Source organism: Bombyx mori, chromosome 6 (assembly GCF_030269925.1).
Source record: "Bombyx mori chromosome 6, ASM3026992v2".
Taxonomy (NCBI): Eukaryota; Metazoa; Arthropoda; class Insecta; order Lepidoptera; family Bombycidae; genus Bombyx; species Bombyx mori.
The window spans coordinates 7,806,676-7,828,137 of record NC_085112.1 but is presented as its reverse complement, the minus strand read 5'-3'; the positions used below and the strand labels follow the sequence as shown (position 1 = coordinate 7,828,137).

General features: G+C 35.5%; 2 protein-coding genes and 1 long non-coding RNA gene across 27 annotated transcripts in view; 1 reads left to right on the top strand and 2 right to left on the bottom strand.

Moving 5' to 3' along the window:
• Positions 1-1,141: 1,141 nt before the first annotated feature.
• LOC101745298 (myosin light chain 1) lies at positions 1,142-6,203 on the bottom strand. Of its 4 annotated transcripts, none has more exons than XM_012694217.3 (7): positions 5,580-6,203; positions 5,234-5,261; positions 3,460-3,617; positions 2,852-3,002; positions 2,159-2,245; positions 1,782-1,845; positions 1,142-1,521 (listed from the first exon to the last, which is right to left on the bottom strand). In XM_012694217.3, the coding sequence occupies exons 1-6, from the start codon at positions 5,580-5,582 to the stop codon at positions 1,820-1,822; spliced, it is 453 nt and encodes a 150-aa protein (XP_012549671.2). In that variant the 5' UTR covers positions 5,583-6,203; the 3' UTR covers positions 1,142-1,521; positions 1,782-1,819. The 4 variants fall into 4 exon arrangements, with proteins under 4 accessions (XP_012549671.2, XP_012549672.2, XP_062525072.1 ...); XM_012694218.3 differs by having other exon boundaries at positions 1,778-1,845; positions 5,580-6,169; XM_062669088.1 differs by having other exon boundaries at positions 1,142-1,845; positions 5,580-6,061.
• Positions 6,204-8,122: 1,919 nt separating this feature from the next.
• Positions 8,123-13,111, bottom strand: LOC101745148 (uncharacterized). 2 transcript variants are annotated; one of them, XR_002431236.3, is made up of 8 exons: positions 12,932-13,111; positions 12,737-12,844; positions 12,098-12,262; positions 11,231-11,277; positions 10,857-11,150; positions 10,480-10,531; positions 9,299-9,432; positions 8,123-8,457 (listed from the first exon to the last, which is right to left on the bottom strand). It is a non-coding gene; the product is annotated as an uncharacterized LOC101745148 (long non-coding RNA). The 2 variants fall into 2 exon arrangements; XR_002431235.3 differs by having other exon boundaries at positions 10,447-10,531; positions 12,932-13,110.
• A 2,059-nt stretch (positions 13,112-15,170) lies between these two features.
• The window catches only part of LOC101744956 (protein unc-80 homolog), a 58,238-nt gene continuing 51,946 nt past the window's right edge, over positions 15,171-21,462 (top strand). For 7 of the 21 annotated variants that reach the window (XM_062669014.1, XM_062669008.1, XM_062669012.1 and 4 more), the window contains exons 1-6: positions 15,173-15,665; positions 15,962-16,100; positions 16,463-16,489; positions 19,638-19,658; positions 20,318-20,463; positions 20,985-21,150. In XM_062669014.1, the coding sequence (XP_062524998.1) occupies positions 15,963-16,100; positions 16,463-16,489; positions 19,638-19,658; positions 20,318-20,463; positions 20,985-21,150 (498 nt within the window). In that variant the 5' untranslated portion in view covers positions 15,173-15,665; position 15,962. Of the gene's footprint in view, positions 15,666-15,961; positions 16,101-16,462; positions 16,490-19,637; positions 19,659-20,317; positions 20,464-20,984; positions 21,151-21,462 lie in introns of all 21 variants that reach the window. The other 14 variants (XM_062669020.1, XM_062669000.1, XM_062669015.1 and 11 more) reach the window with 6 other exon arrangements.

Here is a 21,462-nt window from a genome sequence, read left to right as displayed (position 1 = left end):
GAATTAATAGAAAAGATTGGCTGCCACCGAAATAGACTAGAGCATGGCACTACCCGTCCATGGTCAAGAAAAGTGGTTGCCGCAGACTTTTTATTGACACAGAGGGCAGGTCAACTAACAACGGTCCTTTGGATGAAAATCGGCTATTGTTGTTCATACAATTTACTAATTTTTTAACTGCCAGGCGTATTTGTGTCAGCTGAACTCTTTCTTGCCTTAGACACCTTAGCACATGGTTATGCCCACTGAGTTTCTCGCTGGAATTTCTCAGTGTGTCGCGTTTCCGGTCTAATGGTAGATTCTGCGAAGCAAGCAAGAACATGCTAGGGCCAGTGTTAGCAACATTCCGGTTTGAGCCCCGTGAGTTCACCTACACGTCAATGAGAAGCTGAAATAGCCTCTCAAGGCTATCAGCATAGAGAGGAAAAAAAACCTGGCTGGCTGCTACCGAAACTAGTCTACATCACAATGTGAATGCCATATCCCATTTTACATAAGGTCCATATATCAATTACGTTGTTATAATTTCTGTAAGCTCTACCTAAAAGTCAAGCTTACGTTTCAAGTACATTTCCATTTACGACTTTCGTCTTTTATACTTCAAGTACTCCAAAAAGTAATGTATTTCAATAATGACTATTATTACTTCAAATAGGAATTATATATTATGTCTCCTTCGTGAGAGAAATAAGTAGGGTAGTAGCACCTACTCGAGCGGACTTACAATATGTCGTACCGCATTTCGTTGTTTGTTGTTGATTTCATGTTACTTCATCATATGAATTGTCCACGGAGTTACCAGTATTAGGTATTAGGCCTATTTGGAAAGAATTGGACCTACAAGTAAATTTTATTCTTGGCATATTCGCATCATTCGACACGAATACACCGGCCACAGACGCCTGTAAATATTTGTAGGGTTTCTTAATGACAAAGATGTATTCAAAGATAAATATGTAGTCTCACTGTTTCATTAACATAAAATGAATAACGTTGATAATGTAAAGCAATAAATACCTTTGGGTGATAAGATAAAGAGTGCAGCAAACAGATCAAAGCTATCATTTATTGTAGAAGTAGTTACTATATAGACTGATGTAGTTCTAGAGCATTCCGAATAAAATTGATGATAACACCAGGATGAACTTTGAACAGTTTATTATAAAATATTAATAATGCTTTTTTGTATTTTTGTCATTATAAACGTACTTAATAAATAAATAAATAATAATTTAAAAACACGCACAACGTGTGTTTTACAGTATATTTAATCTTACTTTAGTATGTACAGTCAAAGGTAGAAAGTTGTACAAAACAGTTGATATTATGTTGTTCGTATAAAAAAAGGGGTTTGTCCGTATCTAAGATGTTATACGGGATGTCGACGTGGCTGGGAGCGCGGGCTGGCTGCGGGCGCCACCGGAGGAACTTAGCCCTCCGCGGGCGCTTCCGGCGCCGGTTCCTCAGTCCCGGGCTTCGGTCTTTTAGGGTCCCAGCCATCGCACATTCGTCGCAGGAAAGCTGTCACAATTAAAACAATATTAACATCCAAAAAACAAATTTGGAACATCGCGTTATCGGCAAAATGAGTGAGTTAATAATATCGATTTTTGAAATCTGCTTGAAGATAAAGAAGCTTAGAATCTTGTCGATTGATAAATGATATCCGACTTAAAATCGCAAACATTAAAAGCTGGAAATAAGAATAAAAGATAAAGACAGAGAAGCGTAAGCATAAGTCAAACTTTGTACTACTGCCGCGTTCCGACGCACTTACTTACGATCTTATAACTAAAGATATGACGAGTTGTGATGTCTTCTACGCCATGACCTTCTTCAGGAATGCTGTAAACGTATAACAAGTGAATGAGGGAACACACAAACTAAGGACCGTGCCTCACAATACAAGTTCATAGGATTTTGTAAAGTATCGGGTAATCTTTGAATACTAGGGATTAGAGAATCGACAATACATTTTTGTTAATCAGTACAGGAGCAAGACAAGTGTCGTGATAAAGGAGCTTAGAATTCTCAGGGTTTTCACTCGTATTTAAATACAAGGGAAACATTACACTAACTACAAAGGGGCACATGACATAAAATGTATAATTATGCTTACGACTGGATTTCTGGGAGAATAAAATAAAACAAAAATTACCTGCGTAGGGGATCATGCCGTCATCGTCTTCAGGGTCCATGCAGTCCTTTGTGACTTCAGCGACTTCACTGTCGTCAAGCTTCTCACCTGGTTAATTGGTATTATATCTTTAAAACTACTACTTTTGTATTGATATACATATGTAAGTAATTGATATATTATGTTTAGCTTGTTTATGTTTTATTAAAATATAATAGCGTAACCTATAGGTCAGGAAACTGTACAGGGCTTATTACAGTTTTGAGCAAAAGCTGAATCTAATACTGGAATTAACAGTATCTCGAACTAAACTGCGACTTTGCTACCTTATTATAATTAATTTATAAATTACTAGCTGACCCGGCAGACTTCGTAGTGCCTCCTACAAAACCTAAACTTTTGTATAAAATAAACTTAAAACAAACAAAAGGAATCCGTCCGACGGGGGACACATCAAAGGAAAAACAAAATTGTTATTTTTATTTAATTCCGAGCATTTTCATATTTATTTACCTTTTAAACCTTCTATGGACTTCCACAACTAATTCAAGACCAAAATTAGCCAAATTGGTCGAGCCGTTCGCGAGTTTTAGCGAGACTAACGAACAGCAATTCATTTTTATATATATAGAAGATAGAAGATAAAGAACGTAGTTTAGAACAAAGTTTAAATATGTTGAAGTGTGACATGAATTTATGGTGAAAAATTAGTACCTAGTGCAAGAAGCGTGTGTGTGAGCTCAGCGCCAAGCATGAGACCGTTTTCGTTCTTGTCATACAGCTTCAGACATTCCAGGAAATCTTCATACGCTCCCTGGTCTTTGTCTTTCTTTGCTTGGCTGTAGATGGGAAGGAACTCTTCGAGCTGCAAGTTAATTTGATTTATAAAAAAAAATACAATGAACAGCTAAAATATAACCAAAAGTATGTATTTAATTTTGATTAACAAACGCTGGAAGGCGCGCCTTGTTATTAACTACACAAATAAGGTTTTTAACAAGCTAGTCTTGAGCACTCGTATCACGCTTCACGTTTGTGAGATTTTCAGAAAAAAAAAATTATATATTAATGATCATGTAACTTGGAATTATGTTGTATGTATTTGTAAGGTCATGGCTTGTTGTGGTAATCGGTTACGGTCAACAAACCGCGTGGCATTAGATAAGACGTTACTCATAGTCTAATTAAGCTAATATAAATAGATACACACCGCTCATGCTTTCATTTTCCAACCCAAAACCTCTTTGGGAAAAATGTGTCAAATGATAGCAACAGTGACAAGCGGAGCTAGGTAACTAATAAAAAAAAAAATTAGAACATACTGTGAGCAGCTTCTCGCCCTTCTTCTTTGTACCACCGAGTTTCTCGATGGTTGCCAGTGTGGGGTTTGAGTTGAGCGCTCTCAGGAGATCGCCAAGGTTGAAGGCATCGATCTTACCTTTGCCTTCAAAGTCGTAGATTGAGAAGGCGAAAGACGCCCCTGAATAAACAGATCAAATTAAGATAAGTTTTAATCCATTTCGGTAAAATGTCATTTTATAGATTAAGTGCTTTAATGTAACGATGATTGGTATCCGGGACATTCAATAAGATTTATTCTTTTCCATAGAGCAAGGAATAAAATTTTCAAAGTTCCAAAGTTTTCAAAAGCTCCAAAGAACAAATACAGTTTCAAATTCGATCGCTAAGCTATGCTTAGCATCAGGCGTTTTATGTTGAAACCCGTATTGAATAGCAACCGATAAAGTAAATTTTCTCAAACACTATAATCGATCAAATCATATAGGTATAAACTTTTAGTTTTGTAATTACCTTATCTATTGTTTGAGAATTAAGTGTAAGCTCCATGGATGTTCAAATTATAATTTGATTTTATAAATACACTTCTATCTTGTATAAATAATCCTCAAAAACCTCTCTCTATTGTTTATACGAAATCGAATCAGAATAATTCATTCACAGCGTATTCTGAATTATAGTATTTATGAAAACGTTCCAACGAATTCTCGAACATGTTCCTGAAAACGATTGCCAGGTGCTTCGGCGCCGTGTGGGAACGTGTGGGCGGACATTCTTGCCCAGAATAATACTTTTCCACGCTGTGTTTCAATATTCACTGTACAATGAGTCACAGTCTAATATTAGAACACGACTCTGCCCCAATTTAATTTGGGTGCCAAATCCGACTGATTTGTAGATCATTTATTTTCGTTTCATTTCTCAGTTATCTAAGTTAAACTGCTCGAAAATCTATCGACGGCACATAAATGGATAGAAGGGCGTTTAAAAAAAAATATATTGGAATCTTACAAAAGCCAATAGAAACCGACAATCTTACTTGATCAAATCTTATCATAAAGAAATAAGGGCAAATTAGAAAGGAGAGATGAGTCTTATTTGATTTTTTACCAAATTGATTGGTAACGTTAACGAACCCATCGAATGAAAATTAAAGCAATTAGATATTAGTGTTATGCAATTTATCAGTTTAAAAAGTGTTATTTGAGATTTAATAAAATATAGCCCGATATTGGTACCGTACGTACGTATTTGTAATGTGTATGTATCTATTTGCAAACCAAAACGCAGCTGATCCAAAATGACGACCTTGATAATGATAAATATTGTAGGAAACCTAAATTTACCAAATTATAATCAACGATATAAGATGTATAGAAATATATCGATAGATTTATTAATTGTTTTAGTTACTACGCCAAGAACGCCCAAATTTTTGTTTGCAGTGAAATCCGAGCACGGTTTCTCTGTTTGGGCGGACGGCGGTGCCGGATCACGTGACGCTTCGGTTTAAATTTGGAACGTTCCGCGCGCGTCGAATATGAACAGTTGCCGCCAACTTTGCTGACCCGTCTACCACCGCCAATAATTCTTTAATTTGATACCATTTGATAATCAATGATACCATTTCATTTCACAATAATACATATTTAAATGTGCAACATGTAGAGATTCCAAAAACTTTTATATTCACAATGATTTTGAAATAATAACGTCATTAGTGTACGTTATTGATAGTTGATTAACTTCCAGAAAAAAAAAAATTATAATAAATTCAAACAATCAAACAATACTCACTTTCAACGTCGTTCTTGCTGAGGTCGCTCTGAAAATGACCAAAAATGTTTGGTTATTCCATGTTAACAGATTTCTTAATAAAATAGTTGTGTGGTGAATATTAATCTGTGTGTTCTTTTACATATTTGCATGTGTTCGTGTTCGATGATTAAAATGAAAGAAGTCATCCTTGATCGTAGCAGAAGCACAACACTTTTGTACTGCATAATTTGTGAATTCTTCCGAGTCGCCCGCAAACATTCGGATCACGAGGATTTGATCCGCGTTATCCGTCACTGATCTCGTTTTACAGTCCATAGTTCACACTGTACACATTATCACGTTTCCACTGTCATCAGTAACTCACCATTTTGTGTGGTGTTTGTCGGTTCCCTCCCGGTCTTCACTGGCAGACGTTCAGACAAGAAGTGGGGCTCCGTAACTTTTCGCGGGACGGTTTTAACTCGCTTAGATGGCGCACTCGTCTGGATATTTGAGATTTAGCCCAGGAATCAGCCACCGTTCTATTTTCGGCGAAGTAGATCCGTTTCCATGGTGTCTTCGAGTATACGTTCTTGATGCGAGTCGGAGCGAGATAAGCGATTTTCCACCTGCGCTGTTGCGGGGTATCGGGCAACACCAATCCAAATCGTAAATCTACATATACGCTAAACTATTTCGATCAGATCTGAGAGGTGTGATCTCCCTATTATCAAAATGTCGTCTTTAGTGCCAGCTGATGCTTGAAAAATTGATTAATAGCAACAACAAAATTGAGACATAGCTTTATCGTTTTGAAAGTGAATACTGCGCAGATGTCACTGTATACGAATCTCAAAAGGCATTTGCATAACAGTACATTTTGATCAATACATTACAGTCATTCATTTGCTAAAAATATCTCTTCGTTCAAATTTATTTCCGCATACATAACAGTGTTAAGAAGTAGTCCAGCGTTATCTAATGAAAAAAATATTATTCAAAAGCAAAATCAGCCACAATCTTATATTATGCATCTTGAGTTATATGAGCTATGTTTTTGTAGTCCATTTCGAAGCCAAAATAAAAAGAAGTATGGTTCAGCTTGTGTTCATATTTGGGTACGTCGATGGGTATTTTTTTACTAATCTGCTATATGGACTAAGTAATGTTGTCATGGTCTTATTTCTAGATGTTAGTGTAAGAAAAGTCGTCGTGCCTTAAAGGATAAGACGATCGGTATATTTGTATCGAGCGGCCGTGGTGTTCAAATCCCAGAGGCAGGTATCAACATATGTAATGAAATATGTACTTAGCAAATGTTTATCAAAGACTTCCATGATGAAAGAGCATCGTGCAATAAAAATCAAACTCATGAAAACTATAACTTGCAACATTACTGGTGGTAGAAGGTCTTGAGCCCGCACGGGTCGGTACCACCACTTTTTTTAACGCTACGGAATGCGTCTACGGATACCCTGTCGAGGGGGTAACAAATCGAGAAATATCGGACTTTGGCACCTCAGGGCTGAAGAGGGAGAAGAGGAAGATCGATGTTCTTCTCTTGTTCGAATTCCTCGTAGAAGACTATGCCTTGAGAAAGGCGCGCGAGAACCCACCCCATGGTATCGACTAAGCTCCATAAAACTTATCGGCTAAAATAATACCGCATAGTGCGCGTCGAGAAATAAATATCGCCGTTATCCGTCTTGATGACAGGATTTCTTCTCAAGAGAAATCCCAAAAGACATCCGGAGATACACCGTGGCTGGCGCACAGATCACACCTTGCGCCGTCTCACCACTGAGTCAACAGCTTAGCCCCGGACGTCCCCGCACCAGGCACTCGTCAGTCTCTACGGGAGCTGAATGAGGAGTTCCCTTTCACGTTTCTTTTACCTCACGGAGCACACTGACCGGGTTGCAGAGCACCACCACGTCCTCCTACAAACTCCGGGCCTCTAACGTGCAGGCGACCACAGCTCGCAAGGAGAGGTATTTCCCCAGCACAAGCAACCTACGCCTTGAGGGCGTGCTGAGCGTCATCATTCAGGGGCTCGCACTGCTGCCACCACGGACTTGATGCCCTTGATGATTTCTGCCGTGAAGCAATTGAAAGGTGAATTGAAGTGAAGGATTGAATTTGATGGGTGGGGCAGCCGTTGTACTGCAAAACTGAGGTTTAGAACTCATGTCGCAAGGTGGATGGCGGCATTTACAATGTTTATGGTCTTTAGTAAACACTTAGCACCCGACGAAGAGTTCGACGAGCGAACTAACCAATAGAAACAGACCGCTGAGTTTCGAATTTCGGAGTTTCGGAGTAGCCGGTCTTCTCAATGGGTTGCGATTCCGATCCGGTGGTAGATTCTGCGAAGCACTGCTCTCAATAGGGCTAGTGTTAGCAAATTCTCTGAGGTTCAGCCCGTAAGCTCACCTACCCATCCGGGCGTATCTGGAATAGCTTCTTAGGCTACCAGCAAATAGGTAGAGAAAAATAAAGACAACACCAGGTGGAATAAGAGTTCTTCCTTCCATGTAAGCAATTGTTCATGGGCCGCAAAACCAGTTACCTCGTCTTCCGTCAATTGTACTTTAAGCACTGGTGATATAATATATAATGGAATCTATATATATAAATATAAATTGCTGTTCGTTAGTCTCTCTAAAACTCGAGAACGGCTGGACCGATTTGGCTAATTTTGATCTTGAATAATGTGTGGCAGTCCAGAGAAGGTTTAAAAGGTAGATAAATATGAAAATGCTCGGAATTAAATAAAAATAACAATTTTGTTTTCCCTTTGATGTGTCCCCCGACAGACGGATTCCTTTTGTTTGTTTTAAGTTTATTTTATACAAAAGCTTAGGTCTTTTATTTATCGATAGAGGCACTACGAAGTCTGCCGGGTCAGCTAGTTTATAATAAAAATCATAAGCTATGAACATTTTATTTAAAAACATAAAATTTAAAAGTAAGACTATGTTTTACAAAAAAATAATCACTAATATTCTGTGGAAATACTTTTTTATCAAGTTTTAAAGCTCGGAAGACATAGGAGCTCCAGATGTGTGTTCTATAATAGTGTGGTCGAGCGCAAGGTTCTGGGTTACACTACGGGTTGCACTTCGTTTCTTTCTTCCCCACCACCGTCTTAAAGAAGATAAAAGCTTCGAACTTTGAAGGCGGCATCGTCGAACTACGCTACCTCTCTGCAAACCTTTATTAACTTCGGAAGTTGTAAGAGTTGAAGCTCGATTTGTGCGTTCCTGTTCAAGATATTATAAAGCTTTGTACTCAGAGCTTTACAAAGTTTAATTGATTTGTTAACTAGCAACAATATAAATGCTTTTTTTTTGCTTAGATGGGTGAACGAGCTCACAGCCCACCTGGTGTTAAGTGGTTACTGGTGCCCATAGACATCCACAACGTAAATGCGCCACCCACCATGAGATATAAGTTCTAAGGTCTCAAGTATAGTAAGTATATAGTTGCAACGGCTGCCCCACCCTTCAAATCGAAACGCATTACTGCTTCACGGCAGAAATAGGCAGGGTGGTGGTACCTACCCGCGCGGACTCACAAGAGGTCCTACCACCAGTAATTACACAAATTAAAATTTTGCGGGTTCCATTTTTATTACACGATGTTATTCCCTCACCGTAGAAGTCAATCGTGAACATCTGCTGAGTACGTATTTCATTAGAAAATAGTGTTAGTATTTTGTTTTACATTGGATATTAATATCTTCTTTTTTTAAATATGCTAATAATCCATCTTAATAAATAAAATATCTTAATAATTTAATAAAATCTTTTTAGTTTTAAACATTTTTTTCGTGAACAACGAATAGCCCCCACTGTAAGTTTACTTTGGGACCATCCTACGACTAAACATTCAACGGACATTAAAATTAAATAGTCATAACTCCAATGAAGGCCACTGTTCACTGAAATAACTTCTGTATGAGTAATATTGCACGTAATAGAAATCTACCATGCAACTATGAAATCAATAAAAGAGGTTCTTAAAACACACGATCTTATGATTACCAGCTTTATCGTTACCCGCTCGTAATTTTAGTATAAAATATAATTATGGATACGGAACCTTAGCACTTGGATAAATATTTTCAACAGAACAAGCGGTGAGTAGCTCAACTTCCTGAAATGTTAATCCCCTTGTATCTTTCAGAAGGGGAAACAAACCATCAGCATCATCCTCAGAGAAATGTTCATAATCACCTAAGTGGAAATAAAATTAAAATGCTTAGTTTGATAGGCTTCTGACCATGCCGGCGAACATCGTCTTAAAACTGTGTACTGGGGGAAAGGAATCTTGCGTTCACACTGGAAGAGTAGCCTGCTGGTATTTTAGAACTATTGAGGATTCCGTGACCCATCTTAAAATAGCATTGCAATGTCAGTTGTGAGCTACGGCAACCGCTTAGTACGAGGTGGCCATAAATTCGCCTCCCCGTCTACGCCCATGGGCACAATCAAAAATATAATTTAATTTAAAAGACTTTTACTGCCGTCGAAGGCAGTCGTGGCGTTGAAAGGAAATGGATGGTTATGTCGTAGCGCTCGAAAAAAAACCGAACATATGAATTCTTCTAAAATCCTGTCGCTGCATAGTAAAAATTATATCTTAAGCATTGTGGGTCAACGGAGTCGTTCAAATAGGTAGTTTAATGATAAAAAAGAGGTGGGAGCAACACTTCGAAGAATCCATCACAGCGCTACCAACGCTCATAGTTTTGTATTTATAAACCTTTATTTTTCCTACCTAAGCTGGTAGCCTTGAGAGGCTATTCCAGCGTAACCTTAACTAGTAGGTGAGCTCACGGGGATTAAACCTGACGACGTTGCTAACACGAACCCTACCTAGCAAGAGCCGTGCTTCGCAGAATCTACCACCGGATCGGAAACGCGACCCACTGAGAAGATCCGGCGAGAAACTCTGTGAGCTGTGTCTGAGGGTTAATTTACTCGTCGAGCCCTTCGTCGCAAGCGACGGGTTCGACGACGGTGACGGGTGCTTGAGGTACCTAAAAGCACCGTTAGTGGATCGGGAGGATCCAAGATGACGTGTTTTGGGCGACGTCGACTGCTTTCCATTCTTTCCGCAGGATCGGGAATGTTTATAAACCACACACATAAGCAAAGTCCACAAAGTTCGAGATTCAAAATGTACCTAAAACGTGAATGAATTTAGTCTCTAAAATGAATGTGTTAAACTGAATTGAATGAATTTACGATTTAATGTTAAATACGTTTCTTCATAATTACAAACGTCGTCTTTCTTAGTGACAGTTGATGTTGCCTCGTCATGATTAATACTCTGTAATAAATAAATATACAATCATTAACAAATCACACACATATCAGCTCGTTCAAACTAGTTTCCAACTATTTCTGGCCAATAAACATCGACGCAAAGGTCATCATGCATCATGATTTCTATGAGTATACCTAGCGCATATTGATGATGGCCTAAAATATTTTTTAAGTGTCAATAAGTGAATCCGTTTGCGGGATACCTTCAATAAATGATTTCTCATAAGCTGATTCTTAATTATCTATAATAACAAATTAAGCTTTAGCACAGTAATACCTCTTTTCTATATCCGTCCTTGGTACTATAATAATGTCTTTGTTTTACTTACACTACTTTCGTTGTTATTCTGGAAGCATGATTCTATACTCGCTGCAATATCAGCAACATCGGTTAAGAATGAAAAATCCGACAGATTTATGCTTCCAGTTGAACCTTTAGACGCTTCATTCAATTGAATATCCAAAGCGTCAATCTTCGAAATTATCTCGGATACTTCAGCCGGTTGAATTCGTTCTGTCCCATCGAAAATAGCATCGTCACGGCAAATATTACAGTCGATTTGACTCATTTCAAAAAAATTGTTGATTAATCGCGAAGTCGAATTACTAAATTCATTTCTTCCCTAAAAGTTGATTTTGAACCATTTATGAATAACATTATTTTAATTTAATTTCTCAGATTCTATAAAAGAAGAATACGCACTGTATTAAATTCATCCCCTCTTTCAAGAAAACTTTGGTCTACGTTATCTAAAATTGTAAAAACATTATTATTTTAAAATTTTATGGCAGTTTCGATTTGATAGTCTGTATTACGGTAATGTGGGATTCCCATCCAGAAGGTGATGATGAGAAAAAAGTTATAGAAACACGCTGAATGTAGACTGCTTTGTAGTCTGAAAACTTACGATGTACATTAATGTTTAGCAGTGGATGTCGTTAAACTGTTATTGTGATTGATCAATAAAAACGCACTGGTAGAATTCTCATGATCCCAAACGCTTACCGTTTTCCTGACAATGACAAAACAAACTATCCAGATTTCCTAATATGTATACGGGTCAGAGGATACAACAATGAGATTAGCCTGCACGGCTATTCATCATGGGTACAACTTCAGCTATCTCTAGCTACTGCTACTCCGTTCTCTTAATTCGTTAATTTTAGCAATATTCTAATTATTCACTAATATTAGAGAGATGGAAGGCGTATGGTAATCCCATACGAGGGTATCACCATCTTGTCAGGCACCAGGCATGAAAAATCGGTCACATAAGTAGGTGTGATAGGATAGCGCGAACAGCCTAATTACAATAGTATTGAGACCTCCACCTCAATATGGGAAACTGGGTGGCATCAGTTGAGTTATGATCCCTGAAGTTATGATCATATTAATTCGCGGTAATCGTTTACAATGTAAAACAGGTTTAAATATAGAACTTATTTTCGGATGTACAAATTAATAGTACGTATCAAAACATATTATATTATAGAAACAAGCGTTTAGCTATTAGATAACAAGTTTCGTAAATCATCTTTTATAAATCGCATGAGGTCTTTGCACCTGTACCTTTTTGAGGAGTTGATGTGGCAAGAACGTTGGCAGACAGCTGTGTTTTATTTTCATTCGCGTAGCTGTCGTCTTTCAGAACTGCTAACGACGTTTCTTCATCATCAATATTATTTTTGCAACGTTTTAAACTTTTAATCATTGAAAAATAGAGCCACGGTTGACCTGCACACGATGTTTATCGTTTTGTCAGAGAAAACTCACACTACATTGCATTATTGTGACCAGTTTAATATACTTAAAAACCCAATAAATTAATGAATCTTTTCTAAATATTACTATCACTCCAAATACTACAAATTCGTCACATCGAATCGTGTTACATATCGCACCATGAGAAGAAGAGCCAGCCATCCTTTAAAAAAAACTGTATTGTCATTAGAGATATTCAAAGTTTTATATTAAACAGTAATTATTAGTTCAACACCAAAAATAATAAATAAAAATTTGAACTACAAAAACAGATCTGTTTGCAAAAAGCTGTTAGAATACTTCGCGCGTTATGAGTTGATATCACTATCATGAAAATAATATTATGTCGTATAATGACAGTCTTCTTAACAACGCGTGATATATATTTGTTGTGCTAATTTTGAGGATAATAAATCTAAAAATATTTGAAAAAAATTATTAAAAAACCTGAATCTTTGGCAGCATTTGCAATGCAATAGGCTTCATCTAATACTTGACTCACAAGATTAACAGCCGCTACGGCAGTCGCCTTTGATTTACCCCGATCTCCATCCTCTTAAGAAACATAATTTGGATCACTTACATCCAATTAACTTACAATAATACATTTGATTTAATTGAATTTAATCTTTATTTTCGTACCTTTATTCGTCATTTTTTATACTAAGCTTAAAGATGCTCTAGTAAATTAGAAAATCAGCAATTCAATAACTAAATGAACTTAGAGAGAAGAGAACTTAGAGAAGTCAAACGCGATATAATGCTGAGAAATGAGAACGCAACACAATCATAAGTTTTTTTTCTGATGTTAACTTATTAATGATTAACATACAGACAATCGAAATGTCAAACTACGGTTTTGTTGATATTTTTTCAGCCAGTATTTAAAAACAAAACCTTTTAGTTGCGAAGCAGTCATTGATAAGCTGATGCATCAATGACTGCTTCGAAATGCATGAATGAGGGTGCAGCATGTCATTTTTTAAAGGCAGCGGCTTGGCTCTGCCTCGGCATTGCTCACGTCCATGGGCGACGATAACCACTCACCATCAGGTAGGCCGTATGCTCCGTCTGCTTACATGGGCAAAAATGCACATTGTGATATCTGTTACCTACTTCGCACTAGAGGGTCCATGTTTTAATTCACAAGTAGATAATTAAAATATCATAGTTATTGGATATATACAAATTATATACCCATAAACGATCCGCATAACGTACTAGTCATTCGATAGTCTAGTGAAGATCAAAATTAAAAAAAGAAAATTTTAAAAGGACAGGAGATCAATGCATAATGTGTATTATCAAATTTAATAATATTTGAGAGCTATTTTTTCAGGGCAAACATAAACTTTTCATTAAAACAACTGTCTATTTTAGTAACGCCCAGTCAAGTTACGTATATTCTAAGTCTTCAACCTCGGGTTTATTTTCGTGGTTTCGCGATTGTATCCCACAATAATCGTTGCAGTACGAGAAATAAGAATAAGAAATAAATAAGAAGAGAAACTAATATAAATAAGTCGATTTATTGAAACCGGAAATTACTAAGTGAACATTGTCACTTACTTCCTCATTCCATCTTCAAAATTTTCAGTACAAATTCCTGAATTTCCATATTTTTATAATATGCGTTTTTTTACTGGCGGTAGGACGTCTTGTGAGGCTGCATAGGTAGCTACGACCCTGCCTATTTCTGCCGTGAAGCAGTAATGTAAAAACGGAGACCTTAGAACTCATATCTCAAGGTAGATGGCAGCATTTACGTTGAAGACGTCTATGAGCTCCGGTAACCACTTAACATCAGGTGGGCCGTAAGCTCTTCTACCCACCTAAGCAATGAAAAAAAATAGTTTACGGGAAATGAAACTTACCTGGTTAATTTTTAGATAAAAGATAAGTTTAGGTTTCTTCATTAAACCTGTTAGTAATTGTTATCGATTGAATAGAAACGCGTTGTATGCGGTCACTACCATAAAAAGAACAACATTTATCTATTAACGTCGTAACGTGTGCCACCACACCCTTAGTCTATTTACAAATTGGCTGTTAGTGTGAATGCTGATAATTATTACGATTCTGTTAAGTTAATTAAGATTCTTTGTATATACTATTGCAAAATACATACAGATTTGTGAGTAAATTAATTAAACTCTTTTTGACTTCTTCTAAAAGATAACTTCAACATAGAGTAACCAAGCTCAACAGTTTTGCCAAATCATATTCCTTTTTCGGTTTCCATGGTCCAAAAGATTTTATCCAAAAATTATGTAAAAATGTATTTTAATTGGCGGAAATGAGCGGATAAGCTCGTGAGCACAGCGTGAATATCACCCTCCTTGACACATGGGATCGAAATCTGAATTGCATCTAACTATTATCCACACTAACCTTCCAACGAGAACAGACAATTGGCTCGCCGTAGAAATAGAGAAAGCCTTTTAAAAGAGAGAAAAACAGATACAGGAATGGCGAGAGATTTAAAAAGAAAAATAGCTAAGGAATATATTATTACTCTCACACATCAATACTGGTATACTTTCACGTGTTTTTTACTTTCAATGATTTCATTATTAAGAAAGTTGCAGTTTTCAACTCAGTTCAGTAAATTAAAAAAAAAACGTTTTTTTTTTATGAAACCGTTATATCTATAAGGACCTATTGTTATGTGTATAATACACTGCTTTAATGCGTATTTTTCAAGGCTACATAGATCATTTATTTGAGAGAAAATTGTAATAACATTTAAGTACAAAACAAATGTAAGTTGCCATACAAATAAACGACAAGTACCTAAATAATCATTCCAAAACTTCTAGACTTAAAATAATATAGAAGCTGTGTACTCTGTGTCAGACATTTTGTCGTTACCATGGCAATCGGAGGCTGCCTCTTATTCAGAACCAGCGATCAATGTTTAATAAGGTTGCCTCATATATAACGAAACAAAATTATTAAGTTAAGTAAAATTTTCAAAAGATCTCCTTACTTCTTAGCATTCTGTGTAAAATATGCTATTATTGTATATAACAAATGAAAAACATCAAAAATTAAGACGTATTTACATAATACAACGAAAAATACAAAACAAAATCTTAAAACTAGTATCCAAAACGAAGTAAATCAACATTTATTTGTGTTTAAATAAAATTACTAAAAGAATCCACCAATATTTACTTAACATCGACAGCCCTGAATCTCGGCTCGACCTGAATGCGCAAAGGCTCACTCTCCGTCGAGCTTCCCTCCGGAAAAGTGCGCGTTTTCCCTCCGTCATCCGTCATAGCTGTACCTCAATATACTTTTGTTTCCAACCCCAGCCTTTAACGTAAACAGTGCTCTTCAAACAATATGACCACTAATGACAAATACATAGGTACGTTTTACAGATCTTATGTACTTAGTTATAAATACTTATCGAAAAGTGGTTTTGTCAATAATTTAAATTTAAGCTCTGTTTTATTTTGTATTTATTAATAAATTTATATTTTTCTAAATATATTTACTACTTGGAACATTAATTATTAATTTGAACCTGAGATAAAACTTTAACTGCGCAATAGACTTATTCGTATTTGACCTGTAAAAATCAACCCCTAAAATATTAAAAATACGTTTTTTATACAATTACGCAAGTGCCAATTGTATTATTTATAAATATAATTTTATTAGAATGAAATCAAAAGATATGACAGAAGATGAGTGCAACGGTGAGGAGGTGATTCCCATACCAGTTCAAATATTTCTATGGAGACAGACCACACCTTTTGTTCGACCACGTCTTGGAAAATTACATGACTCTTCATGCATGGTAAGCAAATAAATTTAAAAAAACAAATCAGTTTTGATGTTTCAATTTTACAGTTTTTAAATTCAACAAGTAAGTAATAATGATTTCGTTAAATTCAATGAAAAAAATTAAAGAAAACAAAGCATTACAGACAACCTTACTTGATCAACGGCATTTGTAAATACGCAATGTTTTTGTTAATATTGTGAAATAATAATTTTAATGAACGTTTATTAGAACTAAGATTCGTATCCGCTTGTCGAGTGTCAGCAAGCTTGAGTCTGAATCAAAGTGCTACGAGCTAAATTACGTTCACATTTCTTTTTGTACTCGCACCCTGTTGTAATGTGTTAAATATAAATTACTTATTTGTTCGTAAACAGTTCTGTCAACGCGCTCCAGGACATCATGTAAGTTCACGTTATGCATAGATGTTCAATAATGCACGTTAGTTAATTAAATGATGAGATCTATGAGGGCTAGTGTTTTTATTACTATATTTTTTTTTACAAACAACGCTCACGTCTGCTTTTATTTTACCAGTAGCAGTATGTTAGCTCTCCATCTACTTGTAATACGTCACTGTTATTTAAGAAAACTCTGTTTAAGTTTGAGACTTAGGTACAGTATAGTGGTTCTGCGGGCTAGATAATTGTTCTAGGCCGTGTTCTTCCACCGCGTTTCTGCTTTTTTTTTTTATTGCCTTGATGGGTGAACGAGCTCACAGCCCACCTGGTGTTAAGTAGTTACTGGAGCCCATAGACATCTACAACGTAAATGCGCCACTCACCTTGAGATATAAGTTCTAAGGTCTCAGTATAATTACAACGGCTGCCCCACCCTTCAAACCGAAACGCATTACTGCTTCGCGGCAGAAATAGGCAGGGTGGTGGTACCTACCCGTGCGGACTCACAAGAGGTCCTACCACCAGTAACAACGCAAATTATAATTTAGCGGATTTGATTTTTATTACACGATGTTATTCCTTCACCGTGAAAGTCAATCGTGAACATTTGTTGAGTACGTATTTCATTAGAAAAATTGGTACCCGCCTCGGATTCGAACACCGATGTATCGTTCAACACGAATGCACCGGACGTCTTATCCTTTAGGCCATGACGACTTCCAACGACCACAACTTCCACGACTGCTTTCATTTTTGCTATTGGTTTGCTTGACTATGCTATAGGTATTTTCGGAACTTTTATCTTATCCTTAATCTTAATCCATCAGTAGCATAGACAATGGTTGCAATTAACGGTAGCACATTCAATGGCGCATTAACACCTTACTGTGTATATAGGTACGAAGAAATTTCGATGTTTGTGAAACAAACGTTCTTTTGTTTTTTTTTTAAAGTAAAATAATTGGCAGTCGCTCTAGATGTCCCCTAACCTAACAAAGGTGGCGTCAAAAACGTCAAGCTACTTATATTGTCTGAATTGTTTTGTCATACTTAGGTAGACGGCCCATCTAGTGATTAGTGGTTACCGAATCCAATATACGCTATAATGATAACTACCATGAGTCTTGAAATTGAACTGTTGAAGTTTCAATTCAGTTGCAGTAAGCTTAAATTAAATTACTAAAACATACTCATGATTAAACTTACTCTGCTATTCTCGAACATATCGACGCTTGAAAGGCAAACGTGACTAAACGACAATAACTGCTTTATACATAAATGATAGGCAATAACCATATTCAATGCGCAAAAAAAATATATTTCTAGGTCTATTTAAATCATTTCAATCCTACAGCTAGATTCGTTTAAATTTTTTTTTTTCAGGTATTTCAACTTTAAATTAGTCTACTGTAAAGTTCACGCATTGTCGCTTAGTCACGTTTGCCTTTCAAGCGTCGATATTTTCAACGTTACCTCACCTAGTAGATAACTTCACTTTTGGTTCGTTATGTACTTAGTATTTATCATTATGAATCTGCACATGTATAGTTAGCATTTTGTTGCCTAAATAAAAACACAGTTTAACGCATCTGTACTTAGTGGTACCTTTTTTATGTAGTAATGCAAACACTGGTTTATGGTATTTTATGCGACAGCTGGAGAATTCAAGACTTAGGATAAAAAAATATTTGTTCAGATTTTAACGATTTTAACATGTGGTAAAAGAGTTTCCGAAAGAAAACTCCCATGTTGGTTAATAGAATAAAATCACTCTTATGTACCAGAGTTCTTAAAAATTATTCAGTTCTTAGGAGGTTTTTACGTTAACATTTAATTTCCGTCTATTTCATTTTATTCTAAGCCATATAGAAAACTAGGCTGAACGAGCTACGTTCTGTTTGCCGTTGCCTACCCAAGAGGACACAAATGTTAGGAGTGGGTGATATAAATCGTATATAGATTCAATATCTATATATCGCAGCAATATCGTTGAATCCGATATCGCCCCTCACGAAATCTATATATCGATATCAGCCGATACACGATATTGCTCGATGTGATGCGCATCGGCATATCGTACCGATTCGTGAATCGAAATCTATATAACGATATCAGCCGATACACGATATTGCTCGATGTGATGCGCATTGGCATGACGTACCGATTCGTGAATATCAGCAATATTCGTTTGGTTCGTATCGAATCGGCCAGAGTGAATGAGCGCACGATAGGGATATCATGTGATGAATGAAACAGAAACAGGCATTATCCATACAATTGTAAACCTTATATTTAAGTCCATATGTCTGTAGATTATTCTTAGCGTATCAGCAGGATACAATTTAGGAAAGAAGTTTCAACTTTCGACCCTAACTTGAATGCAGTATAGCCTATTTGCATCGTTGAATTTAATTTCACGCGCTTTGACCTTAAACTAGAATTTTTGGACAAGTGTTTATAAATACTTAAAAGTTTTTTGTGTTTGATTTTTAAAGTACACATTTTTCTATTTTTAGTTGAATCCAAATAATTGAGTTTATTTCTTGTGTTTGTATTAAACTTTTGAAATCTACACTCTTTTGGTATATTTTGTAATTTTAAATTAAGACACAAAATACTAAAAATAATGTAGCCAGTCCTAAGCCTGGTAAAAGCATGAAGGAAAGTTTTTTTGATATTTTTATTTTCATGTTCTTTTTATTACTTTAAAATCATATTATAAATTGATATCAGAAAACCAACCGTATAACGTTGACTTAAATCTATATCTACTACGATATTATATCAGCGTATCGTTTCAAATCTCAAATATCATGAATCGAGAAAATCTACTAGTATCCATCAATATATAGATTCAGAAAATATATAGATTCAATATCCGATATTGATACTCGATATATAGATACGATTCGATACGCGACAACACCGATATTACCCACTCCTAACAAATGTCATAATAAAAAAAAAAAGACAATGTTATTGTTTACATTGTAAACCATCTGTTTGATCAAAAATTATAGTTTTGTATATAGTGCATTTGTATGTTAGAGTCGACCTTTTAAATTTAAATAAATGGCTTTTGGGTACTATAGATAGGCACGATTTTTTTCATACATAATAATATGATTAAATAATAATTTTGCTTTTACAGGAACTGAAGGAAGCTTGTAAGGTAGGTTTAGTTGTATGTTAATAATATATAAGTAATATAAAGATATATAATAATAAGTATTTTAAAGCTTTACTAGTTTCAAAAGTAAAGAAAAGATTCTCAGTAAATATTAAATATTAACTGGGTCTCGTTGGATGCAGGTGGCAATGGACCGGTCGCACTGGAAATCTATTGGAGAGGCCTATGTTCAGCAGTGGACGGCGATAGGCTGAAATGATGATGATGATGATGATGAAATATTAAAGTGATTTTATCAATTTTTATTTTACAAAAACAGCTTTGCACATTTTTTTGTGTGCTGCTGCTAGTAGCTGCTACAAATAGTAGGAAATCTTTCTTTGATAAAAGAGCTGTTTTCCTACCTAACTCCTAATACTTAAGCCTCTAGTCCTACCTTAATTACAAACAATAGAGCATGTCGCAACCCCATACAAATGAGTACCACTATCCTAATAATTTGGAAGAGTAGAGCAGCAAATGCACTGATATAATTGAAACTTAAATTTTATGTCTCGATATACATAGCAGGAATAACTATGGACTCTGTGAGATTTACCTACTGCTTAACATCTGACCACATATGTTAGTGTAGTAAATAAAAATTCATCTAATGAAAAACTAAAATGCGAATAATGATAAAATATTTTTTAATATTCCAGTCGTTCGAAAAAGTACTAGTTCAAAATTTGAGATTAGGTCTCTCAAGCAGTCTCACTGAGGCTATTGAATCAATACCACGATGGCGCCTCATACAAGCAGCACTGCCTCATGTCATGCATTCCTTGGCATCAGTGCTTCACACAAGGTATGTGGATATTGACCCTTTGCACTCAAAAGGTGACTCTCACTTACGTAAATAAGTGGTAATCATTACCCTTGAGTGCAACATGCATACAATTTCTTAATGCTTCCCCTTAAATATACTTAGAAAATACTTTTATATATTTTTGGCTTTTTATATTTTTATATATATTTTTTATAAATATAAATAAGCTAAGATAAAATAGATAAGTAATATTTTCTCAAAAATTTATCAAAATTTTTTTTTAATGATTGTAGAAATATTACTGAAATTATTTTAGGAAATAGCAACTTTTTCAATAACAAACCAGTTGATTAAAAGTTTTCTCTGATATCTCAAGAATTACATAAATGAATAGAACATTTTTGAAGAAAATAATACAGTCATAGCATAATATACTATTAATACAATAATATTATGATACAGCTGGAAGTAATTACTGAGTATTTTGTAAAGCTATTAAAAAGTGAGTTTAAATTTAATTTATTCTTAATACAGTATTATACATTAATTACCATTTTCAGAGTAAAGGACAATATGCAGTCACTTGGAAATGTGGAAACAAAGCTGTTGTATACTCTTCACTGGATCCTTCTCGATGCTTCCGATGAATGTGCTGACAATGACTATGAAAATGGCGTATTTTATTCAAACCCATTTCACTATTTGTTTTCAGTACCAACAATGACGGTGTGTTGCAAATCTTGATTAAATTGAAACATTAGAATTTCTGACTGACACTAAATTAGTTTTTTTTTCCTATGTAATACAAAAGAAAAGCATGCCTTTGATTCTTATAAACCTATGTCAGTAGTGTGTTTATTTACTTGAATATCTTAGGTTAATTGATCAATTATTAACTATACATAATATGCTATAATTTTAATTTAATTAGCATACTCAATTGTATTGACTGATTAAATTAAGTATCTAAATTACCTTATAAGTAACACTAGTCTAACATCAAGTTATAGATTAAATAAGCTAAATATAACATGCAAC